Raw genomic sequence first — 21,127 nt, 5'->3', positions numbered from 1 at the left:
ACAGATTCTCCATTCCAGTCACAGTGATAGGAATTTGAAAAACTGAGTATCCTACAAGAAGGATCCCACAGGGAGAAATCACACATTATTGTAACTACAGTCTCCGTTCAGGGGCCCTGGAATCCGGGAGTTTAGCTCCAGATCCAAATGCTGTGCTTTGGACTGATGTCTGCAAAGCAATTTTGTCATCCTGCTAATGTCCTTGTGGAGGGATCAAGAAGAGAGAGAAAGACACAAACACTTCAGAATGACAAGCATGCTCTTAATTAGAGTGACAGGCATCAAGAGAGAGTACAAGATAATAACTGGCTATGTCTTAATTTTGGGGAAAAGATTATGATCCAGATTAAATGGATACTTTTTTCCTATTCCCTGCACATCAGCACCGTACGCGTCACTTCAGTCTCTACTTTTCTCATTTGGAGATAGAACAATCTTTCAATTAAATCACGTATCTAATTAGCCAGTAATTGTAGGAGGGACACCAACTGTGACTTGCCTCTGCTGATTTTGGTAGCAGAGAAGCTGCTGCTCTCTCAGCTGTGATCGAACAGGTTTGTCACCAGGACACATGATGGTGGAGGCCACCTTGTTTGTCCCCTTCCCCTGACCTGTGTAACATGTTAAAAATGGCACAGACCCTCCCTGAAGGCCAAAGGATTTGGCATCCCCTAACCAGAGCCACTCCTGGGTCTGCAGGTGGCACACCACCATCCTGGAGAAACAGAGTGTACAGGGAAACTCTGCATCATTAACTGGGGGGAAAGGAAGGCTTTAAGGTGACATTTACAGAGGAGAATGAAGGAAGGGCAGCAATCTTCTCCCAAGGCTCCTACTCCTTCCATGCTGGGATTTGCTAATGGAGGTAGCCACTGGTTAACCAAATCCAGCCTTCTTGCTCATTTTTCTCCTGAAATTTGCTTTCTGTGTATAGAGCATTTACTCTAGCTGCAAATACATGCTGCTAAAAAGGAACAGCCAAGCTTAGAGGCAGCTTACCATAATGGAGTGCAGTCTGGCCTTCCCCATCCTGAAAAAGAAAAAGAGATTTGATTTTAGAAGTGTAGGTAACATTGTCTAATACAAATAAATCCCAGTTTTAAATAAATAGGCTGAATCACAGCAACGTTTTAATTGACCAGACAAACAGCCAGGACACCCAGTTACCTGACAGCTGGGATCTGAATCATCATCCACCATCACTCCCTATTGATGGATAATCAATATCTATCCACCCATAAGAGTGCGTGGATCACGTCATGACGTGAGTATAATTCAGTTCATACTGTTATCACTTCCAGCCCATAAAAATGAAGGATTTCAGTCCTACGGCCTCACTCTGGGATTCTTACCACTCCTGATGCTTTAGTGCAAGATGCTTCAGTGCAAACCCAGCTTTGGCCAACTACTTGAGAGAAGGGTAAAGCACTGGGATAATCACATAGCTCAGTGCACTGCACTCTTCAGCACATGGGAGCACACGGGGGGAAAAAAAACAGTTCCTTCCACCTGAATAAATCTTAGGTGCCTGCCTTCAGAATTTAGGTCTACCCCAATACCCAGCTTAAGTTCTGTCAAGTCAGAAAAGGGCACAGTGCTCAGAGATGAAAGCAAGTTGCCAAACATCCTTGTGGAAACACCTGCAGCACAAGGGCAAAGCAAACTGCATGATTGTTGGTGTTGGCACACAGCTTCCTATTCCAGCTAACACTTAAGCCACTGCATCAGCTGCAATGCTTTGGGAAGTGTGTCCCCTCTACAGGGCTCTGTCACACTTGATGCCTTACATCCAGCACTGCAAACCCAGGCACCTCACCCCAACACAGCCTCATCCTGCCACCAGAACAGGTGAAATAACAGAAGGAAAGAATTACTGGCCCCTTTGCTTTCACTACCCCAACCAGGATTAGCCTCTAATTCAGTTCTTTGCCTCCTTAATTTATTTGCATCTGTCTGTGGTGACTTAAGTTTTAAATTACCATCATCTTGGGGATTAAGGTGCAAATTCTACAGTTTGCTGTAGATTTTGGAGCAGGTGAAAGAGAAAAGAACAGGACAACAGGTAGAAATTCCACTCATAGCTGGGAAGTCTTCAGGTTTCCCAGTGTGTTATTCTGTTTGATATTAAGCCTGTTGAGCTGAGGAATTAGGAACGACCTGTGTTTTGGGGTGGGAGATGACATGCTTTGCTCCGGGACACTGCACCAACACGACAACCACGGCAACAACAGGGATAAAAATCCATATGAAACAGGCATTTGCTGCCTAAATATCCATTTCATGTCTCTTCCAAGGAAAGGGTGGGAGGATCAGATTTTTCTTTCCATGTGCTACTACGTCCCATTTTTCTCATTCAAAACAGCGTTTGAAGATGCCTCATTTCAGGAGCCTATTTCTGCCCAAACTCTGAGGAGCGTAATGCAAATGGGTGTCATTAGATGGTACCACAAACCAAAGAACTGAGGGAATCACAGACAGCATCCATTGATTATTCCACACTAATAAGGTAACCAATGTGAGCCAGTGCCCCTGAGCTCTCCTTAAGCACGTGCCTTCTTGGAGGAGTGACAGGGCCAGCACTGACTTCAGCAAAATATGGAGCAGGGCTGGGGAAGGACAGGTGGGAGTGCTCTGAATGAGTTATTGGAAAGGCAGGATGTCAAATGTGTGGGCTGGGGGATGGGAATCCAGCTCCCCTCTGCATCACCACCTCCAAGACTGCAGCCAACAAAACCCACAGGTGAATGGGACTGGAGCCATGCAGCAGAAATCCCTTCCCACTGCTCTGCTGCAGAACTCCCTATTAAAACACATACGACTGCTCCAGGAATCCTACAGATATTTGCTCCTCTTCCAAAGGCCTGCAGAAAGCACTGCTGTTTCAGCAGCTGGCTGGGGATAACAAGGTTTTTTATTTCTCTTAGATGTACTTCCTGGCATCTGCTGGGCTAAGGAGGGAGCGCAGGTCCTGGCATAGGAAATGCGTCTCTTTAATCCCAGTGTGGTTTTTAAAACGAACTATTAATCCAATGTTATGCAAACATGGTTTGCACTTTATTGATGCTGCGGATTTTCCCTCAGCTTTGAGCCTGCCCAATGGCCAAATACTATTTGTTACACTTCTCAGATGCCGTGCTGTTCACTTCTATTTCCTCTGTGACAAATTTTAATCCAGGTAAATGGAAAAAGCTCAAGTGTGGTCACTCACTAAAGGCCTTGAAAGCCCTCGGGAAGCTGCTGATCTCAATCCCTCTTTGATTTGGCTTTTTGGAGCACCATGGCTAATTGTAGCCTGATGTACCCAGCTGCCCCAGGTACAGCAATGCCGAGCCTTTGGAGCTAAATGGTCACACCTGGAGACTAATCAAAGATGGGCTGTGAAAGTCAGGATTACAGCTCCCTTTGTGGGAATTATGTGAAACAAATACTGCCTGCCAGGCACTGGAAGTGTCTGTTTTGCAATCAAACACGATGTGCAGAAGATGAGTGAAGATGAATTGTCCTGGCCTTGATGCAAGGGCTATTTCCTGATGTGCAACAGAAAGCAGCGGCCTCTTGAGCACCTTAAGGTCCTTCTCCCAAGATGTGTCTGTGTCGGGATGGATGATCCTAAACAATGAATGGGCAGGTACAAGCCTCTGTCCTCACCCCACTGGCACCAGCCAGTGCATCTGGAGCACATCCTCTGCAGCCGGGAGGAACATGGAGATGTCGGCAGTGATCAGATGGATCCTCTCAGCGCATGGACCAAAGAGAAGGTGCTGAGTAAGGAAGCCGATGTTTGGTGAGTGGGGAAGAGGAGATAGGCAGCTCTGGGCCAACACTGAGCCAGGATGTCTCTGAGAAATGCCCTTCCATGCCTCTGTATCAGCTGGGAGAATGTCACTCTCACGGGTTAAAAAGGAGGAAACCCGCTCTGATTCAGTGAACTTCGGCACAGAAGAGGGGAAAAGCCAGGCTCAAAGCAACAATACACCTTCTCTAAAGGCTTGCAAGGCACTGCTAGGCCCTTGTCCCAGAGCCCTATTAGCAAAACTCTATCTGTAAAAATGAGGAGCTCGTGGAAATGGCAGAACCCACACAAGCAGACAGAAAATGATCAGGGAGGAAAGAAGGACTGTGACACACCCAAATGCAGGAGTGCTCAGTTCCAGACACGTTACTGACCAACAACAGATCCGATGCCAAGATTTCCTCTTGCTTCCTAATGCCATATGCCATCCCTGGTAGCTCCTACAGCCCCTGGCACATCTGGCCATGTCAGAGTGACAGCTGAACTGCATGGCCTTTCTGGGACATGAAAACCCAAATGTCCATGTCTATCAAACCCATCAAAACAAAGATGCTACAAAATCACTGGTACTTCCTACATGCACGGTCTGTGACAGATGTCACTCAATGAAAATCCAACTACCAGTGGATAACTTATTGGATAACAGGATTTTGTTCTGCTCCTGAGAAATTTAAGCAAGAGAAATGGGAGAAGATGGACCGAGCGCAGATGGACCAAGTGTCTTATCTGCTAAGTGGTACTATGGCTGCTGCACGTGAATTCTGTCTTATAAGTGATAGGATTATATCGGTTGCCATCCCATGTTCATTCCTTTGGAATTCCTGTTCCCTGCTTAACCTAACATAAGTTCTGGACTGAAGGGCAGAGACAAGGAAATGGCTTGGCTAAACCGGCTGAGATGCTGTGCACTCTCTAAGACAAGATTGCTGCTGCTTTGCCATTTCAAGTAGACTTTGACTGGCCAGTGTCTGACTGTGGTTTCATGGGACAGTTTTAAAAACAGTGCTGTATAAACACTGATAGTTCAGAGCTGCTTCCTTCACTCTCCAGGCTGTGTGCAGTGTTTCGTTTAGCACCAGTAGAGAAAGAGAAAAATCGAATCCATGCTGGTTACCTGGGTGAGCTTTGGTCCAGCCTGACGCTGTATTGGTGATGAAGCTGGGGCTGGATCCTCCACACCAGCACAAGCGTCTGTAGGGGACCCCACACCTCCTTGAGTGCCGCTCCACACCGAGACCTCACCTGATGCCTTCAATCACCTCCCCGAGCACAGACACCGTGGGTGTGAAAAGCACAGCAGGAAACCTCTAACCCTGCCCTTTCGAGAGGCAGCACATGTGTTCTTTATTTTAAGATATTTTTTCCCCCATATCACCTTTTCTTTCTGCTCATTTGTGGCACGTTTTAAGGTGCACACTCGTTCCCATTGACAGACTCCGAATGCTGGCAGGGATCGCAGGAGATAAGAACGATGAGGTGATAAGAGTGTTTAACAGCACTGGGTCCTGGGCAGCACGATGGGCCAGAGGGAAGATAAATATTTACACTACATCTTTAGAAGGTGAGTGAATAAAAAGGGCCAGAATAATACAGACTCTGAACAAGCACCGGTGCTTAGGAGCTGTAATATAAATCTCTGCAGCCTCATGACACACACTCACTCAAGCCAGGGAGATGAAAAATAGCAAGAAAATACTTCCCTCCACTTTTAAAAAGGGTTTTATTTCTCATTTATTTCTACTTTAGACTTCAACTTCCCAACAATTTACTTTAACCTCATCATCATCATCTTATTCTCTCTCTGAAATATTCTCTGCAAGAAGACTGAGGGTAAGGCTACAGCTCAACACACCAGAATTTACATACTAATACCCACCAATACTAAAACCGGGCAATGGGGGCTAATATAACCAGTCTGAACTCCACCAGATGATTCAGCAGGAGACATCCCCATGTGCATCCTTGGTCCCAGCTCCAAGAGTGGCTCAGGCACTCTCCAAGGACCAACACCATGGGACAAAGGATACAGAGCAACCTCTGCTAGAAGAAAAACCAAAAAGCATGCACTGGTCATGAACAGCTGTTTTTTAGGGATTGCAAATAACCCAGGCTGACAAGTGCAGAGCATCCTCTTAAGTTTGGTTCCTCATTAACTCTCCACCTCCCCTGCGTGTGTGCAGGTTTGGCAGGGATCCCTCTCCCGCCGAGCTGTCCCTCTCCAAGAGCTCTCAGCTCTCTCCTCTGCTCTCTTCCTCCCATTCTGATCGTTTCCTGCACTGTGCCAGGCAGATATCCCCGAGGATGGAAGGTGCTAGACAGATTTTTATCATCACCTCTCGGGCCCTTCTCCAGAGCCTACTGCCAGGCTATCATTTAGCCTATCTTCTAAGTGCCTCACGGATAAATTAGATCTGCATAGAGAAGCAATTATTACATTTCTAATGGCATGAACTCTTACAGCACAATCTGCTACTGAAAGGCAAAGAAAATTGCATTAACTTTTGTTTGATTCAAAATTATGATCAAGGGAAAAGGGATGTTGAAGCCCTATCAAGCCAAGTTTCTGAGCTGGGGATTTTTCTGTCTGGGGACCTCCCTTCCTGTATTCATTGCTGGAGCTCATACTCATGGTTCATTTAGGAGCACCAATTTGGAGAAGCCTCCGTTCACAAAGCTGCTGTTAAAAGCAGATCTAAGAAAGCTCAGAGAGAAGAGGATGCCCAGGAACCACCACTGGCTCCCTCCTGAAGCCTGCATTTGCTAATGCTCCCAAACGCCCCCAGCCCGAGGAGTTCAGTGTGCCAGGGTTACGCTAATCCCTCATCGCCCTAGTTTCTAACTGGTGCTGTACCTAAATTTCCAAGTGCAATTTCAATGGGATTTATCACATCTACTATGATCAGCATGTAGTGCTGCTGGCACAGATACAGGTTCTCAATATCCCACTGCAGACATGGCTGTCATTAATTGCAGAACAAACTGATTTCTGAACCTACGCAGCAGCTCATGCAGCAACACTGAGACTCTCAAGGATGTTTTGCTGTTGAGCATTTTGAACCCATTTTGCAGCCAGCACTCTGTGCCCAGCTGTGTATTAGGACATATTTATAGGTTATCCAAATAATATTTGCTACTGCCTGTTACTTTCAGCACCAGGCATCTTGCTGGTCATCAAACAAGTGTGTTGGTGCAATAGGAAAGCTGCCAGGAAGCTGCAGGGATCAAAAATATGTTTGGAGGAGTCAATGCCTAAAGCTGTAACAAGTGTCACGGTGCTGTGGCTGAGCCAGCCCCCAACAAACCACACAAATGCCATGGACAGGATGATATTCCAAAGGGCAGGATGCTAAAAACCTCTCTTCTCAGGGCTTCCCTGCCCCCTCCCTGCATAAAAGTTAGTGCTCCTCCACTGCTTTATCACTTTAGCATGGCTGAGGCAGATACCTGCTTATTTAAGAGGCAGGATAAATGGGCTGAGACAGCTTTCCCATCCCCAATTCACTAGGGAACGCTTGGAAATTCCACCTGACACCGGGACCGCTCTGTGCTCTTAAACAATCTCCCGTCTGATCCGATTGTTCCCCAGTGGGGAGGCAGGCTGCAGCTAGCTCAAGAGTCATTGATTGGATTAACAGCCTAATTCCCAACAGATGAATAGAATACTGATGTCTTGTCAGCCCACATCATAGAAGGAAAACACAATCTGCTTCTACAGCCCGAAATTTAACCCTTTGCTTCCCTGCTCCCCCCTCCCTGGGGCTGGATGCAGGGTCCAACACTTTCAGCTGGAGATCCTACCTATTTGAATGAGAAAAGATTTATTAAGCTTCGGGACACTTTGCCTAATCATCAACATGCCACGGGATCACATGCTATTTTCTGTAAGAAACCCTCTTTTTCATCCTTTCCACACAAAAGAGATTCATACCATGGATCTTTATTATTTTTTCTTCTCTTTTTTCCCACCTGCCAATACAGGCAATGTTGTATGCTTCACAGCAAGCTGCTGAAAATTCATCAGCTTAGTGATACTTATCCTGAAATGCACAGATATTGAACGTTTTCCGAGTCTATCATTTGATCAGGAGGATGGATCTGCCTGGAAAGGAACACCCAGCTGTGCTGCAGGAAAGGCATCCCTGCAAGGCCGTCTCCCTCCAGCAGCTCTTGGCAAGCCATGGGGCATGGGAATGAAGCGGGGTACATCATTTGCTCTTGGAGAGCTCCCGTTCTCCACCTCCTAATGGAGACACTAATGTTTTCTTACCTCATAGAAAGACTGTGATAAGAAATTAATTGCTACTGGTCAAATGTTCATTACCACAGAAGCAGGACTGTGTGCATATTAAAGAGATTCTCCAAGAACAAAATTTATTTATGGACTCCTTGGCACTGTCTGCGTTTACTTCCTTGTTCAGGAGACAAGAATAAATAAAAATCATCAGATTTTAAGGGATTAATTCAAAATTACGCTATTTTTTTCTCAGATCACTGGAGTCCATAATGCCGTGGGGTTTTTTTTGCTTCCAACACTCACCTTTTATGCTTGCATTTACAAAACAGGCAGGTATGTGAGGTTGTTACTGTGAGGGTGGGGAGGTCCTGGCACAGCTTTCCCAGAGAAGCTGTGGCTGCCCCATCCCTGGAAGTGCTCAAGGCTGGGCTGGACGAGGTTCTGAGCAACCTGGTCTAGTGGAAGGTGTCCTTGCCCATAGCAGGGGCTTGGGTCTTTAAGGTCCCTTCCAGCCCAAACCATTCTAAGATTCTATATACTTTTGACTATTGAAAGGTGTGCATCACCCAAGGTAAACCACGTTGTGCTGTGAAGCAGAAATAAGCTTTTTTTGGGGGGGGTTTACAGCTCATTTGCAGGGTGGAAACACTCCCTCCATCATTCCTTAACTCTAACAAACTAATTAGCCCAGCACTAACATGACTAATAGGAGAGAAAGCATGAAAGGATGGAAGTGCACACCTTTTTTTTCCCCCTTCTATAACCAATACCTGCTAGTCATGACAGTTTTCTGGACTACAGGGTCACATAACATTATTATGCATATAATAAATTTGCTAGGAGACTGAATGGAAGAAACAGTCCTTCCCCCTCCTGGCTTCCAGCACATCAACCTTACAGATAGTCCTGTCTTCAGAGAGACAGGGAGTCTATGGGCTTACAACATGGGTAGTGGGGAGGCATTTATTACAGAGCTGCCCTAACCAAAATAATTAGCCAGAAATGCCTCATTGACTGAAACAATTCAATTAATACCCTTATTAGTATTTTAAAGTGGTTCAAATTATTAGCTCTTTTTACAATTTGAAACCATAATGTTTAATTTTCATCCCAGATGTGAATTGTTCCAGAATGGTGAGAAATAAATAAATCCAAGGAGCCTTGTCCAGCCCAGCCCCTGTCCTGCAATACGGGTGCATTGTATATTCACAAATCCAGGTTAAGGATGGGGACTGGGGCAGTTGTGCCCTGGAACTAGCAGACTGCAGGTTTTATAAATACATACAGAAATAATTAAAATCTAAGGGGTTTAGAAGGGTTAATCTCCTTTAAATAATCCCTGCCACAAAGCCTGTAAAGTCACTGCTGGCACGATGCCCGCATGGGACCGGCTGTCGGGTATCAGGACAGCACGTGTGGATGGGAGCAGGGAGATTAGGAGGCAGCGCTGCCCCATCAGCGCTGCTGCCCCGGGCACTGCCCAGGGGCTGCAAACGCCGGAGCAGGGCTGGATCCAGCGTCAACCAGCAAGACAACATGCCACTTGCTCCACCTGATTAAAGAGAGAGAAGGAAGCTTGATTAGGCTGCTCAGTTTAACAGTGGAGACACCCGAGAGCATTGCTGCCACTGCTTGGTTCAACTCAGCCCTTGCTGACTGCAAGGCAAATGCTGGCTGATATTTATTTAAAGGAATTCAGGGCTTTGGAAGTAACCCCTTTGCCTCTGACGACTTGAACCTAAAGCCCTGCATGATGGAAGAGATGTCGCACTTTTCATTGTCAATGACTCAGGGCTGCCACTCTGCCTTTCCAGATGTCCTTTTTGTAGAACTTGTCATTTAAAGCCAACAAGTGAGTGACCATGAGAGAGAAAGAAATCCAGAAGAAAGCAGAGAAACCACCCTTATGTGGGCTAAAGCAGTGCCTGTCCCGAACCCATGGGTTTGATTCCCTTGATTTGGGCAAAGGCAGGCTGAAATGCCCAGGAATGCCATGGCAGAGCTGGAGCACTGTCAGAGAGGTTGTGGTGTGAGGACAGGCACGGCTGCAATAAAAGCCAACTCACAATGTGCTGCAGGAGGAGCAGAGGTGCTGCTACCAGCCCAGGGAGTTTTTTGTCCTTCAAGTAAGTGAAGATAAAGACTTTGGAGACTGTTTTGGTCCCATAAACCCTCCTTGGCTTGGTGTGCAAAATCAGCGCTTTCCACACTGAGACATTCTGAAGCATCCTCTGAAATAATTACATGAGATTTGGATTTTATTAAGCCAAGCTTGAGAAAGCCTGGGTTAGCAGGGAAGCTGAATTCCAGTGGCACACAGCCCTCAGCATGAAAGGCACATTTTTTCTCTTTCTCCTTTAGAGCCAGGAACCTTGCTCAGACATCTCAAAGCACCTGAGGATAGTGCTGTGCCCTGCAGCCTCCAGACAGCCTTTCCTTTCCAAGCACGCCTGTTTCTTAAGCATGATGACTCCTCTTTGTGGCTAATCTGGAATTAGAGAGGACGTTTGCAAACTCCCAGCCGTCTGCCAGAGGGGGGAAGGCATCAGAGCCTGGATCCTGCCCTGAAGTGGACCACTGCCAGGGAGAAGCCAACTGCATGTGTTGACTTAAGAAGCTCCCATCTCATCACCTCCAAGGGTTGCTGTTTTTGTGACATCCAGCAGCCTTTTAGCAGCCCCTATGAATTGTGTTAGTAGCTGATTTACCATTTGTTATTTTATAAGGCATGAAGCTGCTCTTTCATTTGCTCATGCACCACCAAACACAACTACACCTCAGACTCTGAAAACTCAGTCTATGATCACTGGGGCTGTTTCCTAATGGAAGAAAGGAGGAATAAATAGCGAAGGAAAAGGTTTGTTGGTACTGCTTATTCACAGACAGTCAGGTTTCCAAACAGCTATTAATAAAGTGCTACTACTAAAGAAAGAAAAAGGAAAAATGTTTGGAAAAAACTGCCTCGGGACATCAAACTGTATCAGTAACTGGGATTTCTTGATGGAACCACAGTGCTATTAAAATACAGCTGAACTAAGTACTTGCAGTTTGGTCTGTCATTAGGTATTTAGTGAGATGCAAAATTGATCTTCACTTTAAAGGGCTCTTTCAAAGTCTAGAGGCAGCAGTTGCTCTCTCCTTGTGCTGTATAATAGAGGTGTTCCTAATGAAATTCAGCAGGAACTGGAGGCAACCAGGGAAAACTGCAGCCAACTTTGTAACAGACAGATTTATGTTCAGGGGTGTCCTGCTCTTTGAATGAGTTATTCTGCACAGGGCAGGGATAACAGGTTCTCCATTCATGGGTTGTACAAGCGTGGCAGAAGGTCAAGTTCCCTGGTGGTGCTCGGTCTGAGCCGAGGGCTGGGGCTGCTGTCACATCTGAGGCTGGGCTGAGCAGCTTCATCCCATTTCCTACTAAAGCAGCCCAAGGAGCCCCCAGAACTGGGCCCAGCCCATTGGAGCAGATGGCAGGTGCTGGTGGTGGCAGCCAACGTGGGCCAGTGCTGAACCGGTGACCTAGAGGTGAAAGGCTCAGTATCTCCCATTATCAATCCCCAGAGGCCCCTCTGAAGTAAGTGTTGATACATTAATCTTCCTGACTGATGCAAACAAACTGCAAATGTAACATTCCACAGGGGAATCTTTATTTATATTGAGCCCGTATCATGCTTAAAAACATAAAGTTAAGGGCAGGCTTAGGTTTCAGCCTTTCATCAGAAATGTTCCTAGTTAATGCCACCCTTTTTCCCTTCCAAGTACCAAATTTAAAGAGCACGTCATCATGCATTAGTCTGAGCACAGCCTCAGTGTGGATGGCTGCAGTAAATAATAAACTGGTGTTTGTGTTTCCTGCTGTGCATGCTGTCCTCCTAAATAGTTTAATAACAAAGGAGTGTATTTCCAAGCACTGCTGGAGTGCCTCGATGAAGCATGTGGTGCAGGATAAATACCTCTACATCAGGACACTTTTCAAAGCCATCAAGCAGAGGGGTCAGTCTGTTGTGGGTTTTTTAAAACTGCACAAGCTAATGCTTTAAGAGTGTCTTGATGGAATCAGGGAAATTGGATTGTCCCCCCATTTGCTGGCCTAAAACAAGCCTTTTTTTATTTATCCCATTAGAGGAACACAAGAGAAACCTTTTAAATGTCACTAAAATTTTCCCCGCATTGCAAAACCCAGTCAAAAGGGTTTTAATTTTCCCTGAGACCTCTTAAGTAATGCAGTATGTCAAGATTTAATACCTTATGTGTAGGGGATTGTCTGTATTCTGTGCTGTTTCACCAGGGTGACTCCATAGGGTCGGTCCTGGTCACTGGATTCAGTCCCTGTCAGCACTGAGCTGCTCCAACAGCCCACATCACTTCAGAGCAGGTCTGCTGAACAAACAGGCAAGCGAAAACGAGATGAGATGCAGCTTTCCCTGGACCAGTCCAGGACTACCAAAAATTCTGCAGTGCATCTCACTCTCCAGTGATTTTGTTCTGTGACTTAGGACTCTCAGGTTTTGGGAAAGCCTGTAATTTTTAGGCTTTATTCACTTATTTATAGGAGAACCAGGGAGAATTGTCAAGAGGTGCTTTTGCACATAAGGCTCCACATTCCCCCTGGGATATTTAGTAAGACAAACAGGGCAATATCACAAGCAGAGCCCAGGATTGGCATTGCACAACACATTAAAACACATTGGCTAAAGATGGCAACAGGACCACAAAGCCTTTGAAGGCTGGGCTGGTGCTACTCCAACCTTGCTGTCCCAAAGGATGAGGGCACTAATGCCAAAACAGCTTCTAGGGCCCCTTGGAGCTCATCCCACTTGTCAGTCAGCCTTGGAGCTTTGGGTGATCTAAACTCCCAAAGCAAACCCAACTAGTAACATTTGCTACTAAAAGACACCATTATTTTGCTCCTGTGGGATTTGGGAGTTCTCTCTCCATGCTGTCCATGTTTCTTTTTTGCAGACAGTGAACATTTCATACCACAGTGGAAAAGTGGGATGCCAAATCATTTTGGGCTGAGTGTGTAATTCTCCCCAAGCCTGGTTTTGCAGAGAAAAGAGGAATTGGACGACAATGAGCATCCAGGCTGGGATATGTGAGCCTCCAGTCTCTGGTCCCTGAATTCACACAGGTGCACTGGGAGCTGGGAAAGGTGCAGAGCCCAGATTGAGCAAGAGGAAGCACATCCCAGCCTCTCAAACAGTCCCAATAAAACCCAGCTCTGAGACCAAGAACTGCCTACTGATCTTCCCTGTAGGGTTGCATAATCTATTTTATAAAATGTCAAAATTCAGCACGAAAATTAGAAACATGGGGTAGAGAAAAAAGAAAAAAAAAAAAAAATCAGACCGGCTGGTTATTGGACCAGGGGCTGTGTTAAAAGGATCAGGAGGTGGTGGGCCAAGCAGTGGGGGAGGGAATGGGATAAAGTAGTGGGTCTAATCAAATCAGTTTAAAAAGCTGCAGCCTCTCCGAGTTAACCTTGCCAATCAGGGAGCGAGCGGGAGCATGTCTGCGCACATTAAAGCGGGAGCGCGTCCTTGAACCCGCCGTGTTCTCCGCCCTCCCACCCCACACCCTCGGCACACAGCAGCAGAAAAGCCCAGGATTAGACTCCCTCCCTCCTCTGCCTCGCTCAAGTGGAAGTCAGCATGGCAGAGGTAGCTTGGCTGCTTCCCTATGATTAGAGGTGAGCCCACGGGATTAAGGCGGCAGGAGTTGGAGAAACGTTAAAAAAACAAACAAACAAAAAAAATGGGGAACAAAAGGAGAAGCTTTCCCATTGTCAAATGTTGTTGTATTGAGCCTGGCAGCTGTGAGAGGCATTACTAACCTTCTCTAATGACTAAGGGCACTAAAGTCACTTTAAAATAAATATTCACTAGGAATTACACAGGTAATCTAAAGGGATTATCCTGCTGCTTTAACAGGTCCATAAACTAAACACTAAATGGTCTACATAAGTGTTTGCATTAATTTTGACCCAAATCAACCCTTCTGCTAAAAGCTTTGGAAAGCCAGATTCGATTTTGGAAACCACGTGTCTGCTCTGAGTTAGCATTCTTATAAATTCCTCCAGATCCTTTGTTTTCTGAAGAAAAAATAAAGCTGAGCTGTTGGAAGCCAGGGAAAAGGCTTTAGCAGAAACACACACTCAGAACATGAAGCAGGAAGCACCAATCCAGTCTGCCACATAATCCAGTCCCTGCGGTAAAAGTTACCTGTGTTCAGACTCGTGGCTCCAGCCTGTCTTCCATAGGGAGAAGGAGCTCTGCTATAGAGAATGAGACACATCCTGTGCCTCAGTTTCCCCACCTGTAAAATGTCACATGCCTTCCAGCTGGGGCACTTGTTCCTCCCTGTGCCTCAAACTCCTGGAGGGCAATTTCAGATGGAGCAGGGCTGTGTTTGAGTGAGGCTCAGCTGCTCGTTCTCAGGCTGGTCAGGAGAGCAGGAGCTGAGGCCACAGGGGCTGAGTTATGAGCTGAGAGCAGATCCTGTGCACCAGGTAAAGCTCCTGAGAACAACTTCATTGTCTGTACCTGAAAACATACAGTCTAAAAACACACAGATGCCTCAAAGCTACCATTCACAATGCCTAAATTGCATTTGAATCCAAAGATCCTATCAGACAGAAAGAGAGAATAAGTAGAAGTACATCAGTGCTTCCTTCCAGCAGGCATTTCAGACACAGACCTGGATAAAGCACTCAGGGTCTTCCTAATGTCCCAGTTTTGTAGAAAATTAGGAAAGTGAGAGACATGATCAGGATGCTTGAAGCACAAATATATGCTACACCAATGGATCTGAAGTCCTTGGAGTCCTTCTGGGTCCTCTGTACAACTCAGGGTAAAGAAGAGTCAAACACAATGGGAAGGTGGCAGGGAAAGCAGTCCAGAAAAAGCTCCATGTTTCAAAAGTTCACTATTACTGATGGAGGCAGTGATGTGAAACTTAAATATTTTCTAAAGACTTTTTTCAGAAGTTCCTTCTTTTTTTTTTGGGTTAGAAAAAGTCATGAAAGTCTAACTGTCTAACATGATAAAACCTAATTTCACATGAAATCTTCTTTGAAAGCCTTGGCAATATGAGTGGAAGTGCTGTCTGAAGCAGTGTGGAAGAGTGCTCTAACAGCAACATTTTAAACTCAAATGCCAGGCAAACAGTAAGAGCAGGTAAAGCCAGTTTTACCCACCCTCAAATGAAAAATCATCCTGCTAAATGAGACTTCTTCCCTCTGAAATACCTATTTTTTATGAACTCCTGAATATATCCTGGAAAAAAAAAAACCACAGATAAAAACAACCTCTGTCTTTAAAGAAGATGAATTCTCCCCCTTACTTTTTTAAAAAACAAATAGCCTCAAGGTTTTCTTTATGTGCCACAAAAAATGATAAAGGGGAATGGATTGACATCCTCCTCACTGAGCAGACCTGAAGCCTTTAATAGGGATCCAGAGCACCTGCAGAGCATTGCAGACTTAAAACTGGCAGGGATCACACTCAGGTGTCTGTGAACAGGGAACACCTGTGGGACTGACTAATATTTACTGGTTTGTGCTGCAGCCACCAAGGATGTGAGTGGAAGGGGACATATTTTAACAGTCAGTCACTTCTGCTGCAGCCTTCCTCAGAGCAACAGGAAGGCTCCTAGCCATGTTAAATATGGATATTAAACTACCAGCTGGTTCTAGAAAAGCTCCATCAGAAAGCCATCAATCAATCCAGGAAAACTCATCCTACTGCACATCCTGGTCATGCCACAAAGCCTCTCAGGACCTAAAGCAGACTGGAAATGATGGCTCAAGAGCTTCAGTTTGTACTGAATGCAACAGCCCTGAACATCTAATTCCATCTACCAAGAGTTTATGCAAGTAAAGCCCTTCTGTGGGCTGCATCAATGTCTGATGCCTAATGAATGCTAAACTTGGATCTACAAATGCCCTGATCACTGTTTTTCCCTGGGCTGATAGAGGCAGCAAGGTGGGGAAAAACTGGGCAATATCTGGAAAAAAAGTTTTATTTTCTTCCCAGGACACCCAAAGTTTCCTAAGGAGAATGTGTGATTATTGATTTTGACTACCCTCCCTCAGGAAGCCTTTTCTGCAGAACTCCAAGTCCTGTAACCAGGACTTCTAGTTCCCACACTCCTTTTACTATTCCACTAATTGTTCTGCAAAACTTCCCCCATATCTTGTGACCCTGTGAAGGGAGAAGTCCCCAAGTCTGTGATTTTTATGCAGTTGTAGCTCTCATCGGAGCAACTGTGCAACAGCATAAAATTCAAAGATAGACAGCTTCCCGGGGTGGCTTTTCACACCTTGAGTGCTCAGGAGACAATACCCTTCTCTGAGAGGAGGCACAGTACTGGGGAGAGATGGTACATATTAATTTCTAAAAGAGGATTTTAATCATGCAACGTCCTCTGCAGTCGCACAGAATTTAATCTCATTGCTGACAGTGGGTGATGGGGGAGCATGTTAAGTGGAAAAGTTGCATTCAAGACCTTCTTGCAGATATGTGCTACAGGCAGTCCCTTGGGAGGAAGAAAATGACCCAAACCTGTCTCTGTGGCTGCTGACCACCGTGGCCTGGGCCATATCCACTCACAGTACAGAAATGCAAGCACATTCCCAAAGTTCTGCACAAGGTTCAAGTACATGTGGTAATACAGTTAGCATTTATCAAGCCTTACTTTACAAATATTGATTTATTAATCCAGGCAAGACCCAGGGATATATACACATAGTATTCCCATGTTGGTTACAGAGACAGACACAAAAGAACCCCACTGTCTGACTTGCTCAAGGTCGAATGAGGAAGAGTGCCCACAGCCAGGATTAGTTTTGGGATGCTGAGCTCCCAGCACCGTGCTGTGACTGTCAGGACACACTGTCCTTTTCCACACTAAAGTCTTCCCTCTTCTAAGATCTTAGGCATCACCTAAGTCTACATTTAAGGACACTTACTTTCACTTTGTGATATGGGAAGGAAACACTGAGGTTGAAAACCATAAGCTGAGAACTCAGACTCCCCCAGCTGCTACGGGGAGCCACCGTGACTGTGCTGGCACCTGCTTTTGCATAGTTATCTTCACTCTTCTTCCTCCTCTGCTAGCAGGCTGCTTCACCACTCTTGGTCAATGAAACAATTAAGTGTTAAAGACAAAAGTCTCAAAGGAATTAATATATAATTTGTTTCACCAGTTTTTAATGGGACCTTAAAGTTTATATAAGAAGTTGTACTTGGAATCATGAAACAATTCTTTATGAGAAGCTTCCATGAGAGAAAAGAATGCTGGTGACAATCAATCCCTAGGATGGGTGAAATCCAATGCTTTTTTTCCCTCTCTAAAATAAAATATACTTCCCTCATAAATTCAAAGTTAGGACACCCCAAGTGATGACCCAACAGAATACAATTCCATAAAATCCATACATTCAATGAAAAACTATGTGTGTTTTCAAGCAGCATACATCTGACAGCTACTTTTTAAAGCAAGTCAAACTACTGGCCAGGTAAGTCACTCTAAACATCCTTTTGAGGTATTAGACCAGCCATATTTAATGGATAAAAATTTAAGTATGAGACAACAACAGATCTACTGGCTTTAAAATGCTGAGGAATTGGAAAGAATGACCATATGCTTTTGTATACAACAGCCTTGCCTGTAGTATGGGAGAACTGTAAAAAGTTAAAGCATCTGAGTAATAAATACAGAGTAAATCTGAAGAATGGCTTTTAAAAGACAAGGAAATAGGAGGATCCTGCAGAGCCCTGCAGGAAAATCATGGCAAGGCTCTAGGCACAATTCTCTGTGATTTATGGTGCTGAATGCACGGGATGTTCTGTCCACTCTCAGCTGGCCTGAACACAGCCAGTGTTGCTGCTCAGGCAGCCAAAGTCGAGCCCAAAGTCTCAGGGTAGACAATAGACAGCAAGAAAAAAGAGGATACAACTTTATCCAGTACTGAATGCTTAATGACAGAATTAAGGCCTATGTTTGGTCCTCATCTTTCTCCAGTTGCTCCTTGCTTTTCCTCCTGAAATGCCTGGTTTTTGTCGACAAAACCTGAGGAAAGCTACTTGAATGTGCCAGGCATGATCTCCTTTAAGTAGTATGTAATTCATAAATACAAATAAGATTCTATTCATTATTTCCAGTCAAAACCAAACACACCACACTTATGATGTGATTTTAATTTATTTTTAAGAAGCATTTTAAAATTTCCTTGTAAATGTTTCTAAAAATGAAGTTCTAATTCCATTCAGATGTACTTAGCCACAAGACAAAACAGAAAAAACTAATAGTCTAACAAAGAAGAAATGTCTCATTTGCTGTTTTCTATCCTGATTCAAATGGAAAAATTAATAATGTTAATAGACTAGGTTAAACTAGATAATTAAACAAACAGACATTGTATACTTGATTAGCAAATGAAGAATTAAATTTATCATAAAGGCTGTATTCAGCTGCAAATGAACATATTTTAATGACTACCAACCAATGAAAATCAACTTTTCCTTAGAAAAATAAGCAAAAACTAGATATAAATTGATTAAATAAATTGATTAAATCAATTAAGTCAATCTTACCCCATCAGAATCTCCCTCATTAGAGTCACTGTTGGATGCAGAGCCACCCAGGCAAACACAAAATGATGCAGTGACAAAGGTACAGTGACATACAGCACCTTCCCAGCACATCCACCCCAAATTACACCACAGGCTCCCAAACTGAGCATATCCACTAATGTATGGAGCCCATTAATTTGTCCTATTTTCCTCTATTAAACAAACAGAAAAAAAAAAGTAGGTCCTTATAAGAGCCTGAACCATTTAGAGAATCTGGTGAAGCCTGACTGACTTTCATTTCTTAGGAAAAAAAATTTGTGTTTAAATGTAAAGCAACTGGTTGCAGCATTGTGGGATTAGTTGGATGAATCCTTCTGTGGATATAATCAGCTTAATGGCAACAAAGATCACAGTGCAGTTAGTGCAGCTGTGACACTCAGAGCATTTCACCAAAGGGAAAGGTTTGCACCAGGCTGGAACAGTCCCTTTTTATTTCCAGCTTCTTTTATTTCCAGCCTCTTCCCCTCGCCCCCTCCTCTTTCTCTGCAGTCAACATCCCATCAGCTCCATTAGCATGAAAGAATTAAGGAGGGAAATGGGTAGGGTGGAGCAATTTACGTCTGTGGGTCAGCATGCTTACACTGCGTCATATAATTCAATTAAATGGACAAATAAAGTGGTGCTAGTTGTTTTCCAAACTCAGGTTAATTTTAACTTAATTCCCACACTGCTGTGGGCCAAAGGGCTGCCTGAGGCTGCCTTACACATGGCTAAATGGCCAGCTGGCTGTTATGGAACAGATAAGCTCTTCAGAGCAACTTTACTCTCAGGATATTCTTATTATCCTCATCTTGACACAAAAAAACTGAACTTCAGACTAAAACTGAAGACTTGATTCCCCTAATTACAGCTCTATTTGCACTGGCAAATTAATTGCTTTATATTATACCTTCTCTCACAGTTATATTGCAAAATCACCCCAAACAGGAGAACAAAATGGGTGGGAGATTTTAGCTTGTCCCATAAGAAATTAAGAAATGCTAATTTCTGGACTTCGTAAATTAAGACTTTCATCATTCAATCCAACCATCTATCTAGAACAGACAGTATTAACACTTAAAAAAACAAACAACTAAATCCTAATTTATTAACCACCAACTATTCTCTTTCTGGGTTTTCCTTCGTCTGTGAAAAAAGCCCTGAGATGCAGGTGAATGCACTAATGACTGAAAACAGCTGAGGATAAATACAGAAGACCTACAAATCTATTATATAGAGGAAACTGGTGGATATATTGCTAAGCAGGAACACCTTTGGAATAAGCTGACTGCTGTAGAGCTTGCTAAGGTCTTCCCTCTCAGTTGGTACAACTCAGGCCCGTGCAGCTGCACTATGGAACCAGACCTGTGAAGGAGAACTAATTTCCATTTGCAGAATAAAGACCTTTTTCAGCACCACAATGTTTTGAAGCCCTTAAAATAAATCAATGCTTGAAGATCCACTGTACTTTCCATAAATAATGCAAGTGTTCCTCCTTTGCCTTGGCCAAAATTTCCCGACTCCATAACATCAGAGCAACACCCCGCTGTCAACCTCCCCACCAGGAATACTTGCACTTCAGCACTTCTGCATGGATATAATTTGTAAAGTGCTAGGCAAATAAGCACACTCTGAATTGGGAAATGCTCTTGACAGACTACCTGGCACAAAGCTTTCAAGCCCACCAGGAACAAGAGGCCAGATCTGCACGTGTCAAGTCCATCACCTTCGGAGGCTTTCAAAGTTTTGCTTTTTGCGACGCTACAAAATGCATCTCCAGAGCCATTATATGAATTAGTTGGAAAGGGGTAGGGGGGAAGGAGGAGTAGCTAAGAACAGCAATACACCCTATGAGGACATTTAGAAGCATCTGGCTCGGAGATATTAAGAAAGGAAGGAAAAATTAATCATGCCGGCTGGGAAAAAAAGCCTGGCATCAGCACAGCCACCTTGTCATAAGGCAGATATTAATAATGTGAACCCCCAGGGAACACTCAGACATCTGAAAGATCCACTTGTTGACTCTCACTGAACAGGCAGGTTTAACTGATGCATCTTTGAAACCCTCTGAATCTTTCTGCTAAAACACTGCTTAGGTTGTTTTTTTTTTTTTAGCAGAAAAGAACCTCAGTGCTAAAGATCAGATATTTCCTGCATTCCTCTCTTTTTCCTAAATGGTATCAAAGACATGACACTTAATATTCTATAGACCTGTAGGACAGCTGCCTAGTAGCTACAAAGAACATAAGAGAGAAATGGAAGTGAAAACTAGTTGAGTATTTTGAAAAGAGAAGAAGCAAAAAAGGCTCTTGCTGGAACAGGAAAAACAACACCTGGCCAGGACACCACAACTTCGATTAGGGTCAGAGTAGGATATAAATTAGTGGCAGTAACAATAACTAGAACTTACATTTTCAAGATAATTTATTAAGCCAACAAAACAGGGTGAAACCCTCCTTTTTTAGTGCCTTGTTATTTCTCCACAGC

General features: G+C 44.4%; 1 protein-coding gene across 1 annotated transcript in view; it reads right to left on the bottom strand.

Moving 5' to 3' along the window:
• Positions 1-21,127, bottom strand: part of ACBD6 (acyl-CoA binding domain containing 6) — an 80,938-nt gene that overhangs the window by 3,522 nt on the left and 56,289 nt on the right. Inside the window, exon 7 of the mRNA XM_014874788.2 lies at positions 1,000-1,030. Coding sequence (XP_014730274.1) covers positions 1,000-1,030 — 31 coding nt within the window. The remainder of the gene's footprint in view (positions 1-999; positions 1,031-21,127) is intronic.

Source organism: Sturnus vulgaris, chromosome 9, assembly GCF_052056855.1.
Source record: "Sturnus vulgaris isolate bStuVul1 chromosome 9, bStuVul1.hap1, whole genome shotgun sequence".
Taxonomy (NCBI): domain Eukaryota; kingdom Metazoa; phylum Chordata; class Aves; order Passeriformes; family Sturnidae; genus Sturnus; species Sturnus vulgaris.
This window is presented reverse-complemented; position numbering and strand designations above follow the sequence as displayed.